At 41.1% G+C, this 21,990-nt stretch overlaps 1 protein-coding gene across 2 annotated transcripts; it reads left to right on the top strand.

Moving 5' to 3' along the window:
• On the top strand, positions 1 to 20,623 carry BUB3 (BUB3 mitotic checkpoint protein; the record flags this gene model as incomplete). Of its 2 annotated transcripts, XM_084633431.1 has the most annotated exons (8): positions 1 to 151; positions 3,300 to 3,494; positions 8,818 to 8,887; positions 10,617 to 10,768; positions 14,068 to 14,226; positions 16,777 to 16,954; positions 17,326 to 17,542; positions 20,363 to 20,623. In XM_084633431.1, exons 2-8 carry the CDS (start codon positions 3,300 to 3,302, stop codon positions 20,370 to 20,372), a joined length of 981 nt encoding a protein of 326 aa, XP_084489557.1. In that variant the 5' UTR covers positions 1 to 151. The 2 variants fall into 2 exon arrangements, with proteins under 2 accessions (XP_084489557.1, XP_084489558.1); XM_084633432.1 differs by lacking the exon at positions 20,363 to 20,623 and having other exon boundaries at positions 17,326 to 17,546.
• Between the last annotated feature and the right edge of the window lie 1,367 nt (positions 20,624 to 21,990).

Raw genomic sequence — 21,990 nt, 5'->3', positions numbered from 1 at the left:
GCCTCGTCATTCAAAACTGCCAATCGGCAGGACCCGCGCGGTGGCGGGGGAGGGGCGGCGGAGCCGTGTTGGGGCAGGCGGCCGCGGCGCGCGCTGAGTAGTGGCGGTTGGTGGCAGGCCCAGAGGCGCTATAAACAGGACAGCCAGCAAGGTAGGCCGGGCTCTCTGTGGGCCAGGCGGGAGGGACCGACGCGGAATGGAGAGGCTGGGGCGGGGAGTTGTTTCCCGCTTCTTTCGGCCAGCGGAAAAGGGGCTTAGGCCGGGCCGGGCCGGGCTGGCTGCACCGCCTCGCCTCGCCCCGCGCCGGCTCGGGACGGGAGGCTGCCTCAACCCTCCTACCGCCCCTGCAGGGGAACGATTCGCTCCGCCGAGCTGGGAGTGAATCCAAACCAGCCCCAGCGGCCCCCGAGCCCGCGGCTCCCTCAGCCTCTCCGCCCCTCGTGCTGCCCGCTCCCGGAACCTCCCCGCCCGGTCCCGTCCCTGCTCCCGCTCCCCGTCACGCCCCAGCTCCTCTGCCCGCGGCTCTCCCCACGGCGCCTCCCCGCTCCCCTCGGATGCTCCCTATATTGGGGTCCGCCCCTTCACACCCTCCGCGGCTCCCCCAACACGAGGGCCCGGCTCTCCTCAGGTCCTGGCTCCCAACTTCCCCCGAGGTTCCCCCTGTGTCAAGCCTCCACACAGGGACCCGTGTCTGTTGCTGGCCCTGCCTAACCTCTGCACATGCCCCCGCCTCCCAATCCCGTTGTGGGTACAAGCATGCTCCCCTCTCTCCAGCCTCTCCACACGAGTCCATCGTCCTGGGCATGGGTGCCCCCCACCATCTCCATACACGGGTACCCTCCTAATCAAGTCCTGGGGGCCTCCAGAATCCTCGCTGCTGCACATGGCCCCCAGTGTCACTCTGGGTGCCATTCATCCTTAACCTCTACAGGTGGCCTCTCCAGTCCAGTCCCTGGGATGGGTGGGGCTGCCCCCCAGTCTCCACACATGCTGCCCCCCAGTCTCCACACAGCCTGTCTTGTGCCCCTGTGCCATCCTCTGCAGATGACCCCTTAGTGCTGTCCTGGATGCCTGGTCCCCCGATTACTGTTCTGGGTGCCGGTCATTCAAGCTTCTGCACACGGCCCCTCATTCTTGTCTTGGGTTCACGCCCTTCTAGCATTTGCCTCCCCTCCCCACATCTTGTCCCGGCAGGGCCTCCACCCAATGGTCTCCAGCCTCTGTGCCCACACCTGCAATTATGGGTGGGCCTTCTGGTTCCCAGCTTCATTCTCTGGAGATGGCCTCCCCACCCCAATTGCATCCTGAGTGCTGGCATGCCTCCTGTCCCATTGTCTGGGCACCCTCCCCCCATCTCATCTTGAGTGGTTCCCCTGTCTAGCCTCAGCCTTCCTGGCAGCCTCTGCACACAGCCCTCAAATGCTATCCCAGGCCTGTGCCTGGGGTGCTTCCGCCAGCCTCCACATACAGTCCCTGAATCCAATCCTGAGTGCCCCAACCTTTGCACATGGTTTCTCTGATCCCATCCTAGGTGCTCTCTTCCCCACCCAGTGTTTCACCCCCAAACAGCCTCAACACGCTTTCTCCACTCCAAAACAGTCTCTAAGCACTCTCCCTGTCTCCTTCCCTTCTTCCCCCCAAATAACTCCCTGTCTTACCATTTCCTTCCCTCTAAGGAGTCTATACACAAATCAGTCCCTTCCTCTGGAAATATCTTTTGGTGTCCCCTCCCCTGGCAAAGGATATTTATTTAATAAATTATTAGAAAGCGTAGTGTTCGCATACATACATGTGTGTTTATGTATTAACCTATCTGAGGTATTAAAACTTCTTGCTGTTACTTCATCTAAACTACAGCACTCACAAGATCCAATCGTTCCTCTGTTCCCCAACAGATGAAAGTATTGTCCACTCCCTCACCTTCTGGCTTGGACATTGCAGCTACTTCTTCCTTGGGTTTCCTGATAACTACATAACCCATATTCAGTTTACCCAAAATGTAGCTTCTAAAATTATCTTAATAACCCATTGATTGTACCTTGAATCTCTGACTCTTCTCCACTGAATCAAATTTAGACTTTCTGACCTCCCCTTCGCTGCCTACCTACATAACTGCCTCTCTCTACTTATCTGACCGTCTGTACTATAGAAATTACCAAAAAGTTAAAACAGTCTTAGAACTTATTGGAGCAGCAGTATAGACAAGCTAGAATTGCTTTTATAAATAGTGTAACTAAACTTCCTTGAAGCTTATGGGAATGGTACCAGCTTTTGAAGCATTTTGTATACTGAGACTCCAATCGGTGACCCTTTTTTTTTTTTTTTGGTTTGGCTTTTTTGGTAGTTTTCCTCCAATAGACAATACAGTATTGTATTGCCCTCCATTCTTCTGTTGCTTTTTTTATGCCACCTCCTGTGTATTTGTGGCATGCCCTTCCTCTGGTGTCCCCCAAGCTACTCTTACACCTTATTTAAATTCTGCAAAACTTGCCTCCTCTGGGGTGCCCACAGTAAGTGAGTCAAGGATATTTACTCTTATTTTTTTATACTTATTGTGGTGGGGAGGGGAAGCTAAAAAAAACTTCACCAGCATCACCATAATGTGCAGGTGCTTAAATTGAGTTATGTTGCTGTAAACCTTGTTTTTTTTACCCTATTCAATCCCTATTGATAATCACTTCTGTAATATTTGATATTTAATCCCTGAATTTGAAAATACTTCTATATGTCATAAGAACATAAGAAAGGTCATACTGGGTCAGGCCAATGGTCCATTTAGCCCCGTATCCAGTCTTCTTCCAGTGCCAGATGCTTCAGAGGGAATGAACAGAACCTGATTAATTATTGAGTGATCCATGCCCTGTCGTACAGTCCCAGCCTCTAGCAGCTGGAAGTTTAGGGGGACACAGAGCCGAAGCCCTGAAACCCTCCTCTCCGCTGGGCAGAAGCCAGTACCCTCCTACCCCACTGCGAGGCAGTCCTGAGCTCCCCACCCCATATCTGGTAGGTGGAGAATGGGGTGGGGGCGTGAATGGCTCCATGAGCCGCACTTTAATGGTAAAAGAGCCGCATGTAGCTCGTGAACCACAGTTTGGCCATCCCTGGAGTATGCCTTTCTATGATTTCTGTATAGTGCCTAGCACACATTTAGGTGCTATAAAATAATAAACAGAACTATTTTCTACAGTTCTCCTATAGTATGTTAGCTTTTAGATGTAGTGACTATTCCACAAACTTGCCACTTTTAACTCCTATTAATTATGGTAATGACAACTAACTTTTCTATAATCTTAATTCAGATGACTGGATCAAACGAATTTAAATTAAACCAACCGCCAGAAGATGGTATCTCGTCCGTAAAGTTTAGTCCTAATACATCTCAGTTTCTGCTTGTTTCATCTTGGGATACTTCTGTCCGTCTCTATGATGTGCCTGCCAACACCATGAGACTCAAGTATCAACATTCAGGAGCAGTGCTCGACTGTGCATTTTATGTAAGTATGTTATCTTGGTTATGTTGGATTCCAGTCATATAACAAAGCTATAAAGAGAGTACTTTAATCCCTTAAAATAAAGGGGACAGTTGCTTCTTCAAATGCAGTCCACTTTTTAAAAGTGTTTAAAAAAAAAAAAAAAAGGCTACATTTGCCCTTACTATTTTTGTGGTTTTATGACTCTTTAAATTTATTCTTTCTATTGCTGTGTCAAAGATCCATACAAACAGAGGTAATTGATTGTAGTGAAATGGGTTATACAGAAAGTGCAATCATATACAAAGCAAACAAACGGAAATATAGAGATTGTTGCTCTACTTTTTGTCTCGTGATCTTGGGTGCTTCTTTTAAGGAACATTCAGACAGATGTGAATTTTTTTTTTTTTTTTTTTTTTTAATTCAGGGCAGATGGCCTTGGGCCTGCCAGAACCAACTGGAGGCAATGATCTTGCTGTAATATTGAGGGGATGCAACAATTCTGAAACTCATTATTCATATTCTAGAATTGTCTTTTAAACAATTGATTTGCTTTTTAAAGCAATTTTTAACTTTACCCATCTGTTATTTAATATTTAGCCTCCGAGCCTCAGATATACTAGAGCTGCTTCAGACCTCTCTGGTGTGCAAAGCTGACTTAAAGATGCCTTATCTACTGCTGCTGGTGGAGGTGGTTTTATTATGTTGACCAGAGATCTCTCTCCTGTCTGCTCATGTAGCTGTTTCTGTGCTATCTTACAGCAGCATAGGTACATGGGGTTTAGTCATGCAGAGTTCCTATGTCACCCTGTCTTTCTGCAGGGTATGGGACATAGAGGGGGGAGCTCCTGCATTCTGGTAATCCCTGACTGCCATAACAGCCCTTTGGGACCATCTACAGTTGATAATAGGAATGTTCTGATTTACAGTGAGAGACTGACCTGCTGCCTCTATGCATCTTCTCCTCTTTTATTCCCTCAACCTTGTGATGTGCTGTGTGCCCCTCCACCATAGCTGCAGACCAACTATTTAACAGTGCAGTTCCTCAGTTCATTGTCCAGTTCTGGAAAGTTAAGTATGAAGGTAGCTAGTATGGATATGTGAGAAGTTAGTGTATTATGAATAGTTATAGCTAGTACAAGTATCTTATGTTGAGAATATTTTTCCTTAAAGATCAATAATTTTTGACACAGGAGAAGGTTGAAATAATCACTTGCATCTGTCTAACCTTTAGGTCAGGAAGTTTCTTAATTAATCTTGTAGGGAAACAATATGTGCATTCTAGACAATTTATGGTAATTCTACTATTGTGCAGTCGTTGTGTATTTTTGGGGGGAACCCTTAACTAAACTTCGGAAGTTCTCTTTGAAATAAACTGATAAACTGTAATTCACTTAATATAGGGACTAATTAGAAGGTAGGTCAGGCATTTCTGTTTACCCTTTCTTATAGTACAACAACAAAGGGGTATTCAGTGAAATTGAAAGGCAGTAAATTTAAAACAAATAAAAAAAACTTTTTAATACAACAATCAACTAGCATGAGGAACTCATCACCTTAAGATGTCAATATGGCTAAGATCTTAGCATTAAAAAAGGATCAGGCTTTTATATGGATAACTAACATTGAGTCAGAATGGTGTGGATGTGTTTTTAAAAAAAATTTTTTTGGAAGGGATAGAAACCCTCAGGATAGAAGCCATTTCTAATTAATGGGGTTGGGGAAGAAACGTTCTATTGGGCAGGTTATTCCATATCTGCCTGTTGCGGGGTTTCTTTCCACCTACATCTGCTACTGGCCAGTATTGGAAACAGGATACTGCATTATATAGGTTACTGGTTTAATCTGGTATAACAATTTCTGTCTTGCTAATTGACCTGTGCTTTACTTCACTGAGAACATGCACAGGAATCAAAGCATCCTTTAAAATGTCTGTCCAATTGTCACTGCTATTTATAATATTCTTTAGGGGAAAGCAGTTAAATTTCTATTCTCTTTTTGGTGTTCTGGAATACATTAAAAGAGAGCAAACTATTTTAAATGTCCTGCCCCATACATAAACATTCTCTACTGCCATAATATTGATGCATTCTTGGAAGCACTTCCAGTTAGGACTAATTAAACTTACACCGAAGCCTTCTATAGTATATCCTTGGTTCTAGTCAAATTTAACACCCAACCGTTTCTGGGTCTGGTTTTCAGACTTACTTTAAAAGGGACTGTCACATGGCTTACCCTTTAGTGGGTGTCAGATGCCCAGTGTACTTGTAACAGTACACTGAATGGCATGAGCCAACCCTAGTCTGCCAGGGGATAGTTAATTGTCTAAGGCTTTGTCTACGCTACCGAGTTTTGTTGAAGCAAGTTTTGCTGACATACAGCCATCGCTGTAATTAAACTGCTGTTGCATGCCTACACTATGCTCCTTGTGTCGGTGGAGCGCATCCGCAATAGCAGCTCTTGCATCCACACAAATAGCAGTGTACTGTGGGTAGCAATGGCCACAGGGTGCTTTGGGAAGGGTTTGCAATGGCTCATGGGGGCAGGTACAACATCACAATATGGAGGTTTCTCAATTCCATCGTTCTATGGATAGCCTCCTAGATTGCCAGTCATTTTTCAGCTGCCTGGTAACTTGCAACCCAGCCATGATGGTCAGAAAGGATGGATCCTGCACTGCTGTTCAGTATTGTGCTTGCAAGGCTATAAGAGGAGCCCAGTGGGGGGCTGTTTGGCTGGGGGGATGCCTTGAAGGAGCATATTAACACTGAGATTCAGTAATGTGTGTTGCTATAGTGTTCTGAGCCTAGCATTGTTTGTTTGAACTGTGCTGTGAACCTTGTAATAATTGCTATGTGTGCCCAAAACATAACACTTCTAAAATCACTTTTTAAAGTAGCACTTGGTAATATGACCAAACTGACACTGCTGAACATTAACACAAGAAGCCCATAGTGGGTGGGTGGGTGGGTGTGTGTGTGTGTGAGAGAGAGAATGTGAGTATGTGTGTCGGGGAAGAGTGAGTGTTGGCATGCTGTCTCTTTAAGTTCAGACAGCAGCCAGAAGCAACCAATCCTGAGGCAGAAGCTGGTGCACAGACAGCTGGTGTCCCCCTATCCTCACACTCCAGCTTAGCAAAGACTGGTACGCTGGTGGAGAGAGGGGGACACCCGGACATCAGCCCCTGCCTCCCTCCCCAGCTCCGCACAGCACAGCAGTCGCTCTCCTCTCTCCCCACCTCCCGCAGCAGCAGCCTTCCCTGTCTACCAACTGCTGCAGTCCTGTATGACCTCTCCACACTGAGCAGTTTCAGAACCTCCTGGGGCTTTGAAGGGGGAGTGGCGCATGCCTGTGTAACTGATGCAGGCAGTGGAGTTCAAAGCAGAGCAGTAACGGTGGGCATTATGGGATACTTCCTAGAGGCCAGTTATGTTGATGTGCCGAATGCAGCGTCTATGCTGACACTTTGTCAATCTAACTTTTCTGCAAAAAGCTCCATGCCTCTTGTTGAGGTGGTTTTATTTCTTTGGCAGGTGGAGCATTTTAGTGTGTACACCTCCACTGTTGTGTCGACAAAAGCTGCCTTTTGCTGACAAAACACACTGTGTGTATAGACAAGGCTCAAGTAACTGGAAGGCAAGTAACTAAGGAGCATCTGGGCCTAACAAAAGGCTTTGGAGGACTCCGTTGGGGAAGTTTCTGAGAGGAAAGGAGACTCTGTAGGAGTCGAGCTCCCCGGGAGCCTGAACTAGGCAAAAGCTCTCCAGGTAGAGAGACCTTGAACAAGACTACAAAAGCTCTTGTGGCAGTGGAGAAGCCTGAGACTATACAACAGAAGGAGCTGCTGCCAGAACCCACAGACTTTTGTTTTGGGACTTTGTTTATCTGGTCTCTGAAGCATTATACAAATGCTCTTTTATTGAAGGGCAAGGTACTGCTGTCAAGTAGACTTTGATTTCTCCTTTACAGGGCTGTTATAGTGATCTCATTGACAGGTGGAAACTGAAGCAGGCCACCTCAGCGCCACACTGAGCTACAAGAAGGTGCTTGGGAGGTGTCACAGTTCCTCCCCCACTCTGAACTCTAGGGTACAGATGTGGGGACCTGCATGAAAAACCTCCTAAGCTTATCTTTACCAGCTTAGGTCAAAACTTCCCCAAGGTACAAAATATTACATCCGTTATCCTTGGACTGGCCGCTACCACCACCAAACTAATACTGGTTACTGGGGAAGAGCTGTTTGGACGCGTCCTTCCCCCCAAAATACTTCCCAAAACCTTGCACCCCACTTCCTGGACAAGGTTTGGTAAAAAGCCTCACCAATTTGCATAGGTGACCACAGACCCAACCCCTTGGATCTGAGAACAATGAAAAAGCATTCAGTTTTTTACAAGAAGACTTTTAATAAAAAATAGAAGTAAATAGAAATAAAGAAATCCCCCCTGTAAAATCAGGATGGTAGATATCTTACAGGGTAATTAGATTCAAAAACATAGAGAACCCCTCTAGGCAAAACCTTAAGTTACAAAAAAGATACACAGACAGAAATAGCTATTCTATTCAGCACAATTCTTTTCTCAGCCATTTAAAGAAATCATAATCTAACACATACCTAGCTAGATTACTTACTAAAGTTCTAAGACTCCATTCCTGTTCTGTCCCCGGCCAAGACGACTACAGACAGACACAGACCCTTTGTTTCTCTCCCTCCTCCCAGCTTTTGAAAGTATCTTGTCTCCTCATTGGTCATTTTGGTCAGGTGCCAGCGAGGTTACCTTTAGCTTCTTAACCCTTTACAGGTGAGAGGAGCTTTCCCCTGGCCAGGAGGGATTTCAAAGGGGTTTACCCTTCCCTTTATATTTATGACAGGAGGTCATGTGGTGCCCCTTGTACATGGACATGCCAGAAGTTAATAGGACTATTAACCTGCATTGACACTCATTTGAAGAATCTTCATGTGTCACTAATTCAGATAGAAAATAGAAAAAATAAAGTTTATTTGTACAATATATCAACTTGCAATTTCTAATAACAAATTTCTAATTATTTTCTTCTACTGAAATCAAAGCACTCCACCTAATGTTGTAAAACCCTTTCATTCCAAAATATTCTCAACTCTTGATTTTAGAAGTTCTGAATGGGTGCATGATCTACCTGTGTGGATCAGATTGTAGGTTCAGGTCCTTAACCTCCACCACCTCTACTTAGGAATCTCCATCTGTCTTAATTTCCAGGAAGAAAGGAGGTAATTTGGAGTGTGCCCCAGAGGTTAAGTGTGACATCTCAACACTTATTTAAGCCCAGAAAACTGAACATATACAATAAAGCAGAATTTCTTATTTCACAGGATCCTACACATGCCTGGAGTGGAGGATTAGATCAGCAGTTGAAAATGCATGATTTGAACACTGACCAAGGTAAGCTGGCTGAATACTGTAATAGATGATTTTTAAGTGAACAAATAACCAGTGGAATTTGTTTTAATTTTATAACTATAAATTAATTGAAAATAAAGTAGTATATGGCTGTGGTTTTTAGATGGTGGATACGGCTTAAAGAATAAAAGCTGTTTGATTCATGAACCCTCTTTGTACTTAAGTGTAGTGTTTTAGAAAGCAGTCACAGGTATAATGGGAGAAGCTCCATTTATTTTCATACATTATTATATATTTGTGTTGGCTAACTAAAGATTTAATTTATCTTTGGACAACTCTAAGCAGAATGAAAAGGAGTACTTGTGGCACCTTAGAGACTAACCAATTTATTTGAGCATAAGCTTTTGTGAGCTACAGCTCACTTCATCGGATGCATCACGGATGTAGCTCACGAAAGCTTATGCTCAAATAAATTTGTTAGTCTCTAAGGTGTCACAAGTCCTCCTTTTCTTTTTGCGAAAAAACCCTACGTAATTAAGGTTGCAAAGTCAAGCACACAAAAATTAGGAAATGCCAAAATTCAGGTTACTTGTGGTACCGGCTTTGCCTACAATAACCATAATCTTTTCTTTTGTCTTATGTTTACATTTTCAACTCTAAAATAACATTCAGTTTTATACATTTAATGAGTATATGCACGCATACCACCTGTGTAACTGGTGATAAATGCAATTTTATCATCTTCCCCTCCCCCCTTGCCCTCCCTCCTTCCCTTTTATGGCCTCACATGCATTCTGCTTGCTAATCAGTTTCTATGAGGGAACATTCAAACTTCTGAGCATTTCTTTTTTCTTTTAAAAAGAAACCTTCCAGAAAAATGTTTTCCCTCTTTGTTTTCCAAGCTACTCTAGCTGGAGTTGCAGGAAGATGGGCAATATTGAGTCTTGCTCCAGGAATGTGATTAAGATTTGACTTCTCATGACATAGTGAGGCCAAAATGGGTGCAATGTGACATTGGGAAGGAATGGTTCCCAGCTTTCCAGCAGGACACATGGAAGGTTTTTCAGTATGGGACCTTACGTCTCAGAAGGCTATTTAAGGGAACTCTAGAAGTTTCTATAATCTTACTAGTTACAATTTTCCTTTCTGTTCAAAGATGTTTGAATTAGGGTGACAAAAGGAGCCAGGTTTTATAGAGAGAGTACCAATACAAGTTTAAAAACCTCATACTATTTTTCTGTTTGTATTATGTGGTACGTAGGTGTGAAATGAATAATGATGTGCTATGACTGTTTCATTGTTGCCTTTTGTTAGGAGTGCCTGATTACTCTCAAGTGGCAAAGCCATGAGTTAATATGGCTCTCCCACACTTAACACTGATTAAACTTTTGTAATACACAGTCAATGTCTGAGATTTTCAAAAGAGCCTAAGACTTAGGTGCTCAACTCCCACTGAGAGTCAATCACAGTTGGGCACCTAACTCCCCTTTGTGCCTCTGAAAATCTCCACATGGCTGTCTAATGCCCTTAAGCTCCCTTGAAAATCTCAGACGGTATCTAGACAGTCTACATTTAACACTTTTAAAAGGGTATTGATTGCAAAGATCAGAAGACCAAGCATTCTTTAAAAGATGTCTCAGCATGCCAACACATTAGTGAATGGCAGATTATAGTTTTACTTCTATATTAATATTATTCTGCACTTTTCATTCAAGAAATTGTGAATTTTAATGGAACCAGTAAAGTTGCATATAAATATATTCTCTTGTAGAAAATCTAGTTGGCACTCATGATGCTCCTATCAGATGTGTTGAATATTGTCCAGAGGTAAATGTAATGGTGACTGGAAGTTGGGATCAGACAGTCAAATTGTGGGATCCCAGAACTCCTTGCAATGCAGGAACTTTCTCTCAACCTGAAAAGGTTTGTATTTAAACAATAACTATTATATACGTTAATACTAAGTGTATACTATCATCTGTTAAGCTATATATAATGCATGCAGTGACTGGTTAAGAATGAATGTCCTCCAAGCAAGGCATTTCCTTTTAGTTTGTCTACTGGGTGAGAGGATGTCTTGTGGCACTGTCAAGGGCCCTTAGGAAACGTCCTACCTTGACACTATGGCTATTATAAGATCTGAAACTTGTATGTTAGCTGACATAGAATCATAGAAGATCAGGGTTGGAAGGGACCTCAGGAGGTCACCTAGTCCAACCCCCTGCTCAAAGCAGGACCAATCCCCAATTTTTGCCCCAGATCCCTAAGTGGCCCCCTCAAGGATTGAACTCGCAACCCTGGGTTTAGCAGCAGGCCAATGCTCAAACCACTGAGCTATCCCTCCCCCCAAATATGAGATATATGAGAAATACAGACCAAAGCCACCAGTAGTTTTGAATTCTGTTGTGGTCTTGTGATGTGCAGTATATTGAATGGTGGGAGAAATGAGAATATGAAAGAAAAAATTTACTTTGTGTCAACTAAATCATTTAATCATTTTTGTGATAAGTTGAATTTTAGTCAGCATTAGCAGAGAAGATGTGCTGCCATTTCTTCGCTGTTATTAATATGCAACTCTGCTGCTGACAAGTGTAGAAGGAAAAGAGTAAAATATGACATTGTAAGCTTTAGTCACATAGAATGCTAACCTTTTCATTGTAGGCAACAGTCTCACTGGACATACATGAAGATTATATATTGTATCACTATATTGTCATAACCAGATGCTAGCTACTTTTAAGGAACTCTTTACAGTTCTGCATTACTATTGATTTCATCCATTTCTTTAGACTATACATGTGGTCCAGTTGTAGTTAGAGCTATCAGTATGTTCCATGTTGCATCTAAATAGCTATTATTTTTGCCCACAACATAGCTGAATCTATTTCTGGTAAGAACTTGATTCTGAATCAAATAATTGCATTAGTTCTGGTTTTTTATTTATAGTTGTATGTAGCATGTAAAGAACTATGATAAATTGCTGACAGAATATCGTTTTATGGACAGCCACACTGAATCAAGCTGCTTATTGGTTCAGCAAGGTTCATTATGTCACTTTTTTAATATTGTCTTTGATAAATGTGTACATCTAGTCAGCTACATGGTAGTGGTTTCATTTGATTTATGATTGCGAGGTGTAGAAACAATGCTTATTATACAGGTGTGACAACAGTTTGTAAAGAAGATTTAGGATGTTTAACATTCTTAATGTGGTTATTCCTATGTATGTGAAAATTTATATTGTTTGTGTGAATGTCTGTTTATACCTGCATCAAATTTTATGTAATAGTCAAAAATGATCATTATTTAAAATGTATAACTCCTTGTGATTGTCAATATAAATGTAGACTATTAAATTCTTTTCATTATATAATCTGAAGTAGAATAGTTTTTTGACAGTCCTATAAAACTGTTGGGAAGTATTTAATTTATGTTTAAAACTGAATCTTATTCAAATGCTTGTCCTGGCTTTGTGCTCCTATTTTTCTTGCCCTTTTCATAAAAGGAAGGCAAGTGGGATTGGGCCATTAGATTTCTTTAGAAATTTCTGATATATCTTAGATAGACTGAACATTAGAGAGCCATCCCATTAAAAAGCGAGAACAAATTTCAAGTATTCAAGCATGTTTTTAGAAACAAAGTTAATTAGCAAGACAGCGTTCCTGAATGTAGGTAGGATAATATATAGAAAGACCATATCAAGTAGTTTAGGACCAAAGGTGGTTTTGTAAAAACACTTTTAAAAACCCTGAGATACATGGAACTGTGTTAAATAAAACCAATTTTTCATTTAATTTAATGAAGCATTTCCTTAGTGTTAGCAAAACTCAGCAGCATCATGGGTAGTACATGAAACCAGAAAATGCAGTTAACTTCTCTAGTTTCGCTGTACAAATAGATGTCAAAATTAAACAGCATAAGTGGTGAACAATATATTTAACTTTTTTTTAGTTCTAATGAGATGCTGACATCATAAGTAGAATGTTATATATTTAGCCATGTTAACTTGCTTTAGCATAAGCTTGTTTTTACTACTTGCCACTCTTACTAACATTCCGGTGGCAGCAGCACAGCTGTGTGTTAGCTGGATTTTTTCTGGCTATGTGTCATCAGAATGCTTAATTGAATTCTGATTGCAGAATCTTTACTGATGATGGGATACAAAAACAACCCAAGCTTGATTTTATTTTTTTCTTTCAGATCTCAGGTTGAATGTACACATCTAGTAGTTAGAAACCCAATCTCTTGCAAACTTAAAAGATTCTGTGAAAGTTATTGAGGAAACAATAAACATGAACCCTTATGATGTCATTTATCAGAGTAGCATTGCACTTTATGAGCTCTGATTTTTTTTTTTTCCAGATGTGCCAAGTATCTCTGCTCTGATTGACTTAATTTAGAATTGTGGTTGCTCAACATCTTTGAAAACAGGTTTTAATATTTCTTTTTTTAGCAGCATACCCCTTAATGATACTCCCTTTTGATTAACAAAGCTCATGTCTGAGAGGTTTTTTTTAAAGAAACAGGATTATAAGGGGGAAGAAAACAAAAGGAAAATATTTGGTAGAGTACTGTGTGATTGGTCTACAGGGTTAATATGATAGTGGCTGCAGGTTCGTGCACATTATGAGTAAAGACGAGTTCCAATTTGAATAACCTTTTCTCTCTTTCAGTTACTTACAATTTTTGCAAATTACTTTTTTTGGTCTGAAATTTTCCATTTATGTATGTAAAAACATTCCCTTTTTACTCAGAAACTGCCCATGGGTAACACAGTAGCTGAAGGCAGAAATATCAAACTTGGCTTGTTGTGTGGATCTGACTGAGATAAGGAATAAGATAATTTTGAATAAAATTGACTGAGTGATTAAAGTCTGAAATGTCATATGTACATATTAGCTAAAATACAGCACAAAGTTCAATTCTACATATACAATGCTACAATATTAAGCTGTATTTTAAGGTATGCACCAAGGCTCAGAGTTAAGGCAGAATTTGCATCTTCATGTCGTGTACTGCCAGACCAGCTAGGCTCCTACAGACTATGGCAACTCATCCAGCACTTAAATTACAGGCTGAAAAAAAAAATCTATAGCTATACTTAATTGCAGAGGTCATCTGTTTTTTAATTGCATGTTCCAGTTAATTCATCACTTGATGATAAAAGGTGGATATTCAGGTGAAACAAACTAGTAATATTTTTGTAAACTTCTTTTGAAAAGGTGTACACTCTCTCTGTGTCTGGAGATAGACTTATTGTGGGGACTGCAGGTCGGAGAGTTTTGGTGTGGGATTTGCGGAACATGGGTTATGTCCAGCAAAGAAGAGAGTCAAGTCTGAAGTATCAGACCCGTTGCATCAGAGCGTTCCCAAACAAACAGGTATGTTTGCTATGCAGTAAGTCTATCCCTGGTTCAAAAAACTTAATCTTCTGTAGCAAAAATGGATTTGTGTTGATTTCTTACTCAACTAGTACATTTTTTACTCATGTAAAAAGTTATTTAACTTGAATTCATAGTTTAATTTTAAGAGATTAATGACAGCTATTGAGCTACTTGTTCCCATGTTCTTTTGTAAACACTGTGTAGTTTTAAAATGTTCACTTAAAGCCCCAACCCTTTTTTCTTTGCTCTCCTCGCTCTTCTTCTTTTAACCTTTCCCTCTTTAGCACATTTAAAAAAGGATGATTGTTAATGCATCAGAACACTGACAATTAAACCTTTCCAAAATAGCAAAAGAGGCAGAGGAGGAGAGAGAAGAGAAGATTACTGTTACTGTGTGACTTTTAGGCATATATGCCATCAGTTCCTCAAGAGGCGCTCAATTCTGCAACAATAGTGTGGCCTGGGCTATAGATAAGTGTAGTAGTATGCAGCATATTTAATTAAAAATTGTTGTAAGCTTATTTACTACTTGCTCCCTTACTGTTTTGACTCCTTTAGAGTCTTTGATGGCCATGCCTTGTTAGCCAGAGGGAATTGCATAAGAATAAGTAAGGTCATCTTTTCTTCCACCATTCCCTTTCCAAGGGTTTAATGGGGTGCCTCTGCAGTGCTCCTGGAGTGGAAAGCAAGGAACAATTTGGAACAAACTTTTCAGGTGCAAGTAGTGACAGCTGGATAATACATGCAGTGGGAGGCCTAGTTATTCATTCTAGAGCTAGTGTGAGTAGAAATACACCAGGCGCACCAGGTGTGGGGCAGGTAGGCTCAACCAGGCAGGATCCAAGTGTGGAGGGGCTCAATGTGGGGTGAAAGGATTCTGTGTAGGACAACCTGGGTGCAGACAGCTCAGTGGGGGGTCTAGGTTTGGGGGGATCTGGATGCCCACAGGTTCGTTTGGGGGATGGGGGGGTTTCTAGGTGAGGGGCAATGAGACTCTGCAGGGACTTCCAGGTAAAAGTGTTTGAGGCTCAGCGGAGGGGTTTGGGTGTGGTGGTCTGGGGGATGGGGGAATGGGGATGGGGTGGGTGTCTGGGTGCAGCTAATTGGGGGTCAGGGTGGTGGGCTCAGGGTGGTGCAGGAGGGTGGGGGTTTCAGTGCAGGGAGCTTAGTGAGGGGGTGGTCTGGGTGCATGGGTGGGGGTCCAGAGGCAAGGGGTCAGAGTTATGGGGGGCTCCAGATGCAGGGGTTGAGGTTCAGTGGGGTGGGGTTTGGGTATGGAGGGCTAGGGAGGTTCTGGGTGAACAGGGTGAGGCTTGGCAGAGGTGTCTGGGAATGGGAGCCCAGATGCATGGGGGTTGGGTGGATGGGGGAGCAACTCCCCATACAGTGACCCCTCCCCCACAGTTGAGGAGTGATGGGGGCAGGAAGCGGGGGAGGATGCTGAGCTTCCTGCGGCTGGGGGAGGTTTCTGGAGGTGGGTCTGACACAGCCCCAGCCACTCCTTGCAGGGGAAGAGGAAGTCCCATCCTCTCCTGCCTCCAACCCCTCCCAGGGTAGGAGCCACTGGCTGGGGTGTCCCCAGCCCTGCAGTGATTTACCTCTCTGCCGGTTGCTCCAGGTGCCTGAAACAATGTACCTGCGCAGCTAGGGCATGGTGCATGACTGCTCTTGCAGCTTCCCTTTGCTTCCCTATCAGAAAGTCATTTTTCTGCGGGGAAGCAAAGAAATCTGGGGGGGACATAAATACTGTGCATGCGCAGTGGTGCAGAATTCCCCCAGGAGTTTAGAAAGCTATATCTTTCCATCTCTGATACTTGTGGTGGTGGTGTTCCAGTTACAACTTGACACTTCAGACTATACTTTAGTCTGGGATTTGAATAATCTTGCTTCAGGTAAGCCTCATTATTTTCCTATTTCTGAGAAACTTTTATACTAAAGCCATGGCAAAGTTACAGTAAAAAGAGCTCTTTAAATTTGCTATGTGCCAGTACTATAGTTAGGTAGAGAAGCAGATGCTTTTTTGGAGTGCAAGTGGTGTGCTCTGAAATTACTATTCTGATTTATTTTGTGCATTTAGTTGAATGCATTTGTGAATTTAGTTGCTAACCTGAACTAGTTTTAATGAAATAATATACTGGAAATATGACCTGTCACCCTTTGAGCTTCTGTGAAAGTTGTGATCAGTAGGGTGTGTGGGGCAGGTGGCCATATATGGAGTGTTCAACTCTGTAACTTGCTGACCACTATGTGCGTGAAATCAGAGGTGTGATTAGGGCCTGTGGGTAACAGTTCTAGACTCACTAAGCTTTTATTTGAGGTGCAGTTGCAAGGAAGCTTTTTCTTGTGACTTTTTAATTATTAAATTGTGTGGATGGGCCCTGAGTTTTATACCTGGGAACCATAAATATGAAAGAAAATATTCATAAATTTTTGTGAAAATTGTTTCTTGTGTCTGGTTGTAGAAATATATAAGATTAATCGTAGTTAACAAAACTTCTGCATACAAATCTGATGACAGGTGTATTTTTATTTATTTTTTTTTGGCAGGGTTATGTTTTAAGCTCTATTGAAGGCCGTGTTGCAGTAGAATATTTGGATCCTAGTCCTGAAATACAGAAGAAGAAGTATGCATTCAAATGTCACAGATTAAAGGAGAATAATATTGAGCAGATTTATCCAGTTAATGCCATTTCTTTCCATAACATCCACAACACATTTGCTACAGGTACAGTAGATGCTTATCAGGTTGTATCACATTATTGGTACTAAAGATGTTTAAGTACATCTAGTTCTTGTTAGGCTTCAATTAAGAAGTTTCAGCTGTTACTGGAACACTTGATACACTATACTTAATGCTTTTAACAAGATGTTGTAATTTTTCTTTTGATGCAGTGGGACCTAAACTTAACAGGTTTATTTCTTTAACACATTAATTGTGGACTCTTCTGTGTTACAAAACTGCTTCATAGTGTCCTTGAACAGACAAAATAATTCATTATAATGTTTGTCGCTGTCTGGTTGCATTAAATGCTATAACAGTTTGGTTTTCTTCCAGTTACAATATCTTAACTCTTTTTTTCCATAATCCATTTGTAGGTGGCTCTGATGGATTTGTAAACATTTGGGATCCATTTAATAAGAAGCGACTGTGCCAGTTCCACCGGTATCCCACCAGCATAGCATCGCTTGCCTTCAGTAATGATGGAACCACACTTGCAATAGCAGCATCATATATGTATGAAATGGATGACATTGAACATCCTGAAGATGGTATCTTCATTCGCCAAGTGACAGATGCAGAAACAAAACCCAAGTGAGTCTGCTTCACCTGTATTTGAACCTTTTTGAGCATTCATCCCAGGATTTATTAATTTTCCTGAAGTCATGAATAGCATTATTGATGCCTAGTAGATAGTGCAGCTTGACAGTAGGGTTGGAGTTGATTTTATCTTGTTCTCCCAAGCTTTCAATATCCGTAGGTTGATAGATGTCTGATGGCTAAAATTGTGTCTAGTTGTTTTGTAACAGGAGAATGTCAAACTCCCATTCTTTCTGAATAAGCACTACTATTTGAAGCTAAGGAGTTATTGCTGACTCACTTTTTCAAAATTAAGTTGAAGATTTCAAGAATAATTCATTTTGAGCAAATTTTGCTATATTGGATCTTCAAGACTTTGAACTATTAATCTTTTCTTTACACACTGATAATACATCTAACCTTTCCCCTTCAAAGCAAATGCATTGAACTGGTTCTACGGAATGCATAAAATCAAGTAAAGGGGTTCCCATCCTATGTATCTTGGAGAACAGTCTCTTTGTATTTTGAGTATTTAACCCTTTAACAACAGACTCTATGCCACCATTTCTGGCAAAGGGAAAACCAATGATGTTTTTGGTGCCAGGCAGCATAGGCTTCTGTTAATGCTCACTTGAAAGAAAGCTAAATGGAAAAACTGACATCACAATACAGAATTGTACACTGGAATAACCTCTATAGTTTGTGATCTGGCACTAGGTTAAATACGCAGGTTTAACAGCCTGGTTATTATAAAGGTTTGTTACTGCTCACTAGTTTTTTGCTTTTCTAAATCTCAAATTGCTTTATTTTTATGTTTTAACTATTTTGTTCTGGGAGTTACTATTCTGCCTATTTGGTATAGCCAGTCTCCAGAGTTTTGGATCCTTTGAGTCTCAAGATTATGTGATTTATTAAAATCAATCAATATTGCATCTCACTTTGGAACAGATACTCTGACATTGTTCTTTTTCTCTTTTAATGCACTGTTCCACAGGCTATCATGCAGTGACACTTGTTTTAAAACATCACAATTTTATGGTTATTTTAATAACAGTTATGGTAGAACACTAGAATAACTGTCAAAGTGTTTGGGGTTTGTCCCCTGCCTCTTAGTCTGCCCTGAGGTTAGCACCCACATTTGTGAGCCACTCCAAACAGGTTATGTGTTCTATACTTAGATTTCAACAACCAAGTATCAATTGTGAACTCCTCAAGTACTATAACAGCCATAACACGGAGTGTCAGACAGGCCCCTGGAGCACTCCAGGCTCTATCTTGCCACCCAGGCAAGCCAGCCTGTGTGACAGATGGTCCTTTATACCAAAAATCTCAACAATATTCAGGTTACTCTCAGTCCCAACGAACCAGTCACTTACCCCTGTTCAATTGTACCTTAGATCTCTCACCAAAGACAGTGCTTGTAGCCAATCCTATGATAAACTATCTAAGGATTTATTAACTAAGAAAAAAAAATTAGTAATTTACAAGGTTAAAGCAGGTAAACAGACACGCGAGTTAGTCTTCGGTTCCAAAAAGTAATGGAAGCTGCTCTAATATGCAAGCTCTGTGCCTCCTTGCGGGCTAACCCAAGCTAAGCAGCTTGGGGATCCCTTCCTTATGCCTTCTCCAAATTCCAAGCAGCATAGTGTTACAGGTCCTTCTCGTCAGGGATGTTTATTCCCTTCCCCCAAAGTTCAAACTGTGGTGGGACGAAGGTTTGTACATGTTCCCTCTTCATGGTTGTGGCAGGAGCAATCAACAGTATTTTGTCCATTGATGTTCCACAGTGGTTTCTCTGGTCTTTTGTTGGTTGGAAGATGACACCTCTTGGTAAACTTGGGATTTTTAAAAATCAGTAACTGTAAGATAAAACAAATACTTACCGTTACGGGGCTTACAGTGGTAAGAGCTGTTTTCAACTATTTTTATCTATTGTTGGTTGTGGTTGCTAATTCTGTAGATGCTTCATTCTGCCTTATGAGGAGGTTAATCTACAATTAAACAATATTTCCTCTTGGCCCTCCATTATTTTCTGAAACAGATGGTTCATCGTTTCCTGGGCTGTTAAACACAGTGAGGTTAAGGTTAGACTCTTGGGAATCAGCTAGTTTTGAATCTTATTAGGCTGTAGAAGGAAAACTAATCAGAATACTCCTTAATATCATTTTGTGACTGTAAACAATTATTTATTAGCAAACAATTGATCCCAGAAGGGCAAATTGTTTGAGTCAGTAATGAGCTGAGAAAAGACAGAGCATATCTGTGTATTTGGAAAATAATTGTAACGTAATTGCAATGCATTTAGACAGGCATCTATTTGGACCTGTTTCTATCTTTAAATGAATTTCTGAAAACATTAACAAGGTTTATATGCTTTTCTGACATTTATAAGTTGCTTGTGCCAACCTTAGGACACCAGCTTTCTGGTGACTAAGAATGATTTTTAGTACCGAATATTATAGTGGGAATGCATCATATCAATGTTTGCTCCTAAAATGGAGCACTTTTCCATAGCTCTCTGCATAATAGCTTCAGTTAGTAGTGCTTTTCAGTGACTTTTTCAACTTTTTCAGGTTAATGTGAACCATCTTACATTTGCAGATATTTCATTTTACAGATATTTCATTTTAAGCACATGGAAAAATGCCTTTTAAATAAAGGATCTTTGGGAGGCTTATGACTTGCTGACAAACTACTACATATTTTTGGTACAGTAAAATAGTTGTCCTTTCTGTGCTGTTCTGGATTAATAACATCTTTATTTTGTATAGAAATTTTGAAGATATGAATGTTCTAAAAAGTCTCACTTGTTGAAACACACTTTCTTTATTTCAGATCTACTTAAAGTTCCTGCAAAAAGCTTCCTCTCCTTTCTCTACGAAAGATTTATTTACCTGCTCCTAACCTGAAATGGTGATTAAAGGATAATTTTGGGAAGAACAACTTTTTGTAGTGCTTTTACTTCTTACTGAAAAAATGTGTGTATTTATGTACCTCATATGCTGTACTCTACTGTCATATCTTTTCTATTTAGAACATCAGAGAATCAATGTTTTCTTTAACCACAGTCTGAAATGTAAATTAGTTCTTTCCTGTAAGCAAATTTACTGCATTTTGTAATTTTTTTAACTCTGGGAAGTTCCAGTGATCTCTGAACTGCTCAATAAATCTCTTTCAAAAAAACCTGATCTTTCAATGCATTGGGTAGTGTAATTTTAATATTCTGTGAAAATCTTTGAAGCAGTGTGACCTCCAGGATGGATAATTGGACATGAGTTCTGAGGACGTGGGCTATGGAAAATTATGTAACCTTTTTCTTTTTTCCCCATCAAATAAAATGGGGCTACATACCTCACAGGGATGTTGATTATTCAATCACTGTTCTTTCAATGCTTGCAAAGTTATAAAGTATAAGTAAGGCTTGTCTGTAGTGACAACTTTATTGCTAGTACAGAAAAGTTTCCCATTTGAAGGAAAAAAGCAAAGTGTAAAGTGCATGAAATTCAGACTGTCAGTGCTTCAGTTACTGCATGTTCAGAGAAAAGCCTGAAATCAGTTATGCTTTGGAACAATTGAGAATGGAGAAAGGGAAGTTGGCTGGGACTGGGGCTTTTGCCGCAGCAAAGTGGCCTACCCTTGGTTGCAGGCTCAGCCTGAGACCCCAGAGGACACAGAACAGCACAAGAAGTGCAGAGAAAAGAAATTTATAAGAATGGGAACCCAGTTCTTCCAGAGAGACCCCCATTCTGCTCAGGAGAGGGCAATGTCCCTTTTCTCCTGATTTCATGCTTATTTTGCTGCTACCTCTTGCTGTTCAGTGGTTTAAAGGCTGCAGGCAGACTTCTTGATTCAGCAGCTCAGGGGCAGGAGGAGAAATAAACCAAAAAGCAAGCGTTCCCGTATGGAAACAGTACTACTAAAATACAATTCCAATTTACAAGTGACTTTGTAAAATTAGCAAAATGTTTGCATATTTATCTTCCTGATCATATCTTGACTTAGAGAAATATATCTTTTTCCAGCTTTTGCATACTCAGCCTGGTGTCAAGCAATTTAGCTAGCCTCTTTCAGTCTCTCATTGCTGACAGGATTCTTCAGTCTTTATAGTTACAGAACAATTGCCATATTGGATCAGACCCAGACCAGCATTCTGTCTCTAACAATGGCTAATTACCAGATGCTTTATAGGAACGTGCAAGAGACCTGCCGTGCACATAGAACAATTCTGCTGATCACGTCCAAGCTAGAATAGAATCCAGCCCACTTTCATGTAGCTTATCTGGCTGTGCAGTACTAATAATACTAATAAAATGTGGTTTAAAAACTCAGTTTAGTCAGTGAAGCAAACAGATGTGGTGCACACAGGAAAATTAATATTAAAGTACCATTTTTACAATCATTCAGATTATTTTTTCATTAAAAGCAGCCCTCTTTTTTTAGCTTGGTGGCATTTACATTGGGTA

Source organism: Lepidochelys olivacea, assembly GCF_965140295.1.
Source record: "Lepidochelys olivacea isolate rLepOli2 genome assembly, chromosome: 7".
In the NCBI taxonomy this organism is placed as follows: Eukaryota; Metazoa; Chordata; order Testudines; family Cheloniidae; genus Lepidochelys; species Lepidochelys olivacea.
Note: the sequence above shows the minus strand (reverse complement) of the source record. Positions and strands in the feature narration are given on the sequence as shown.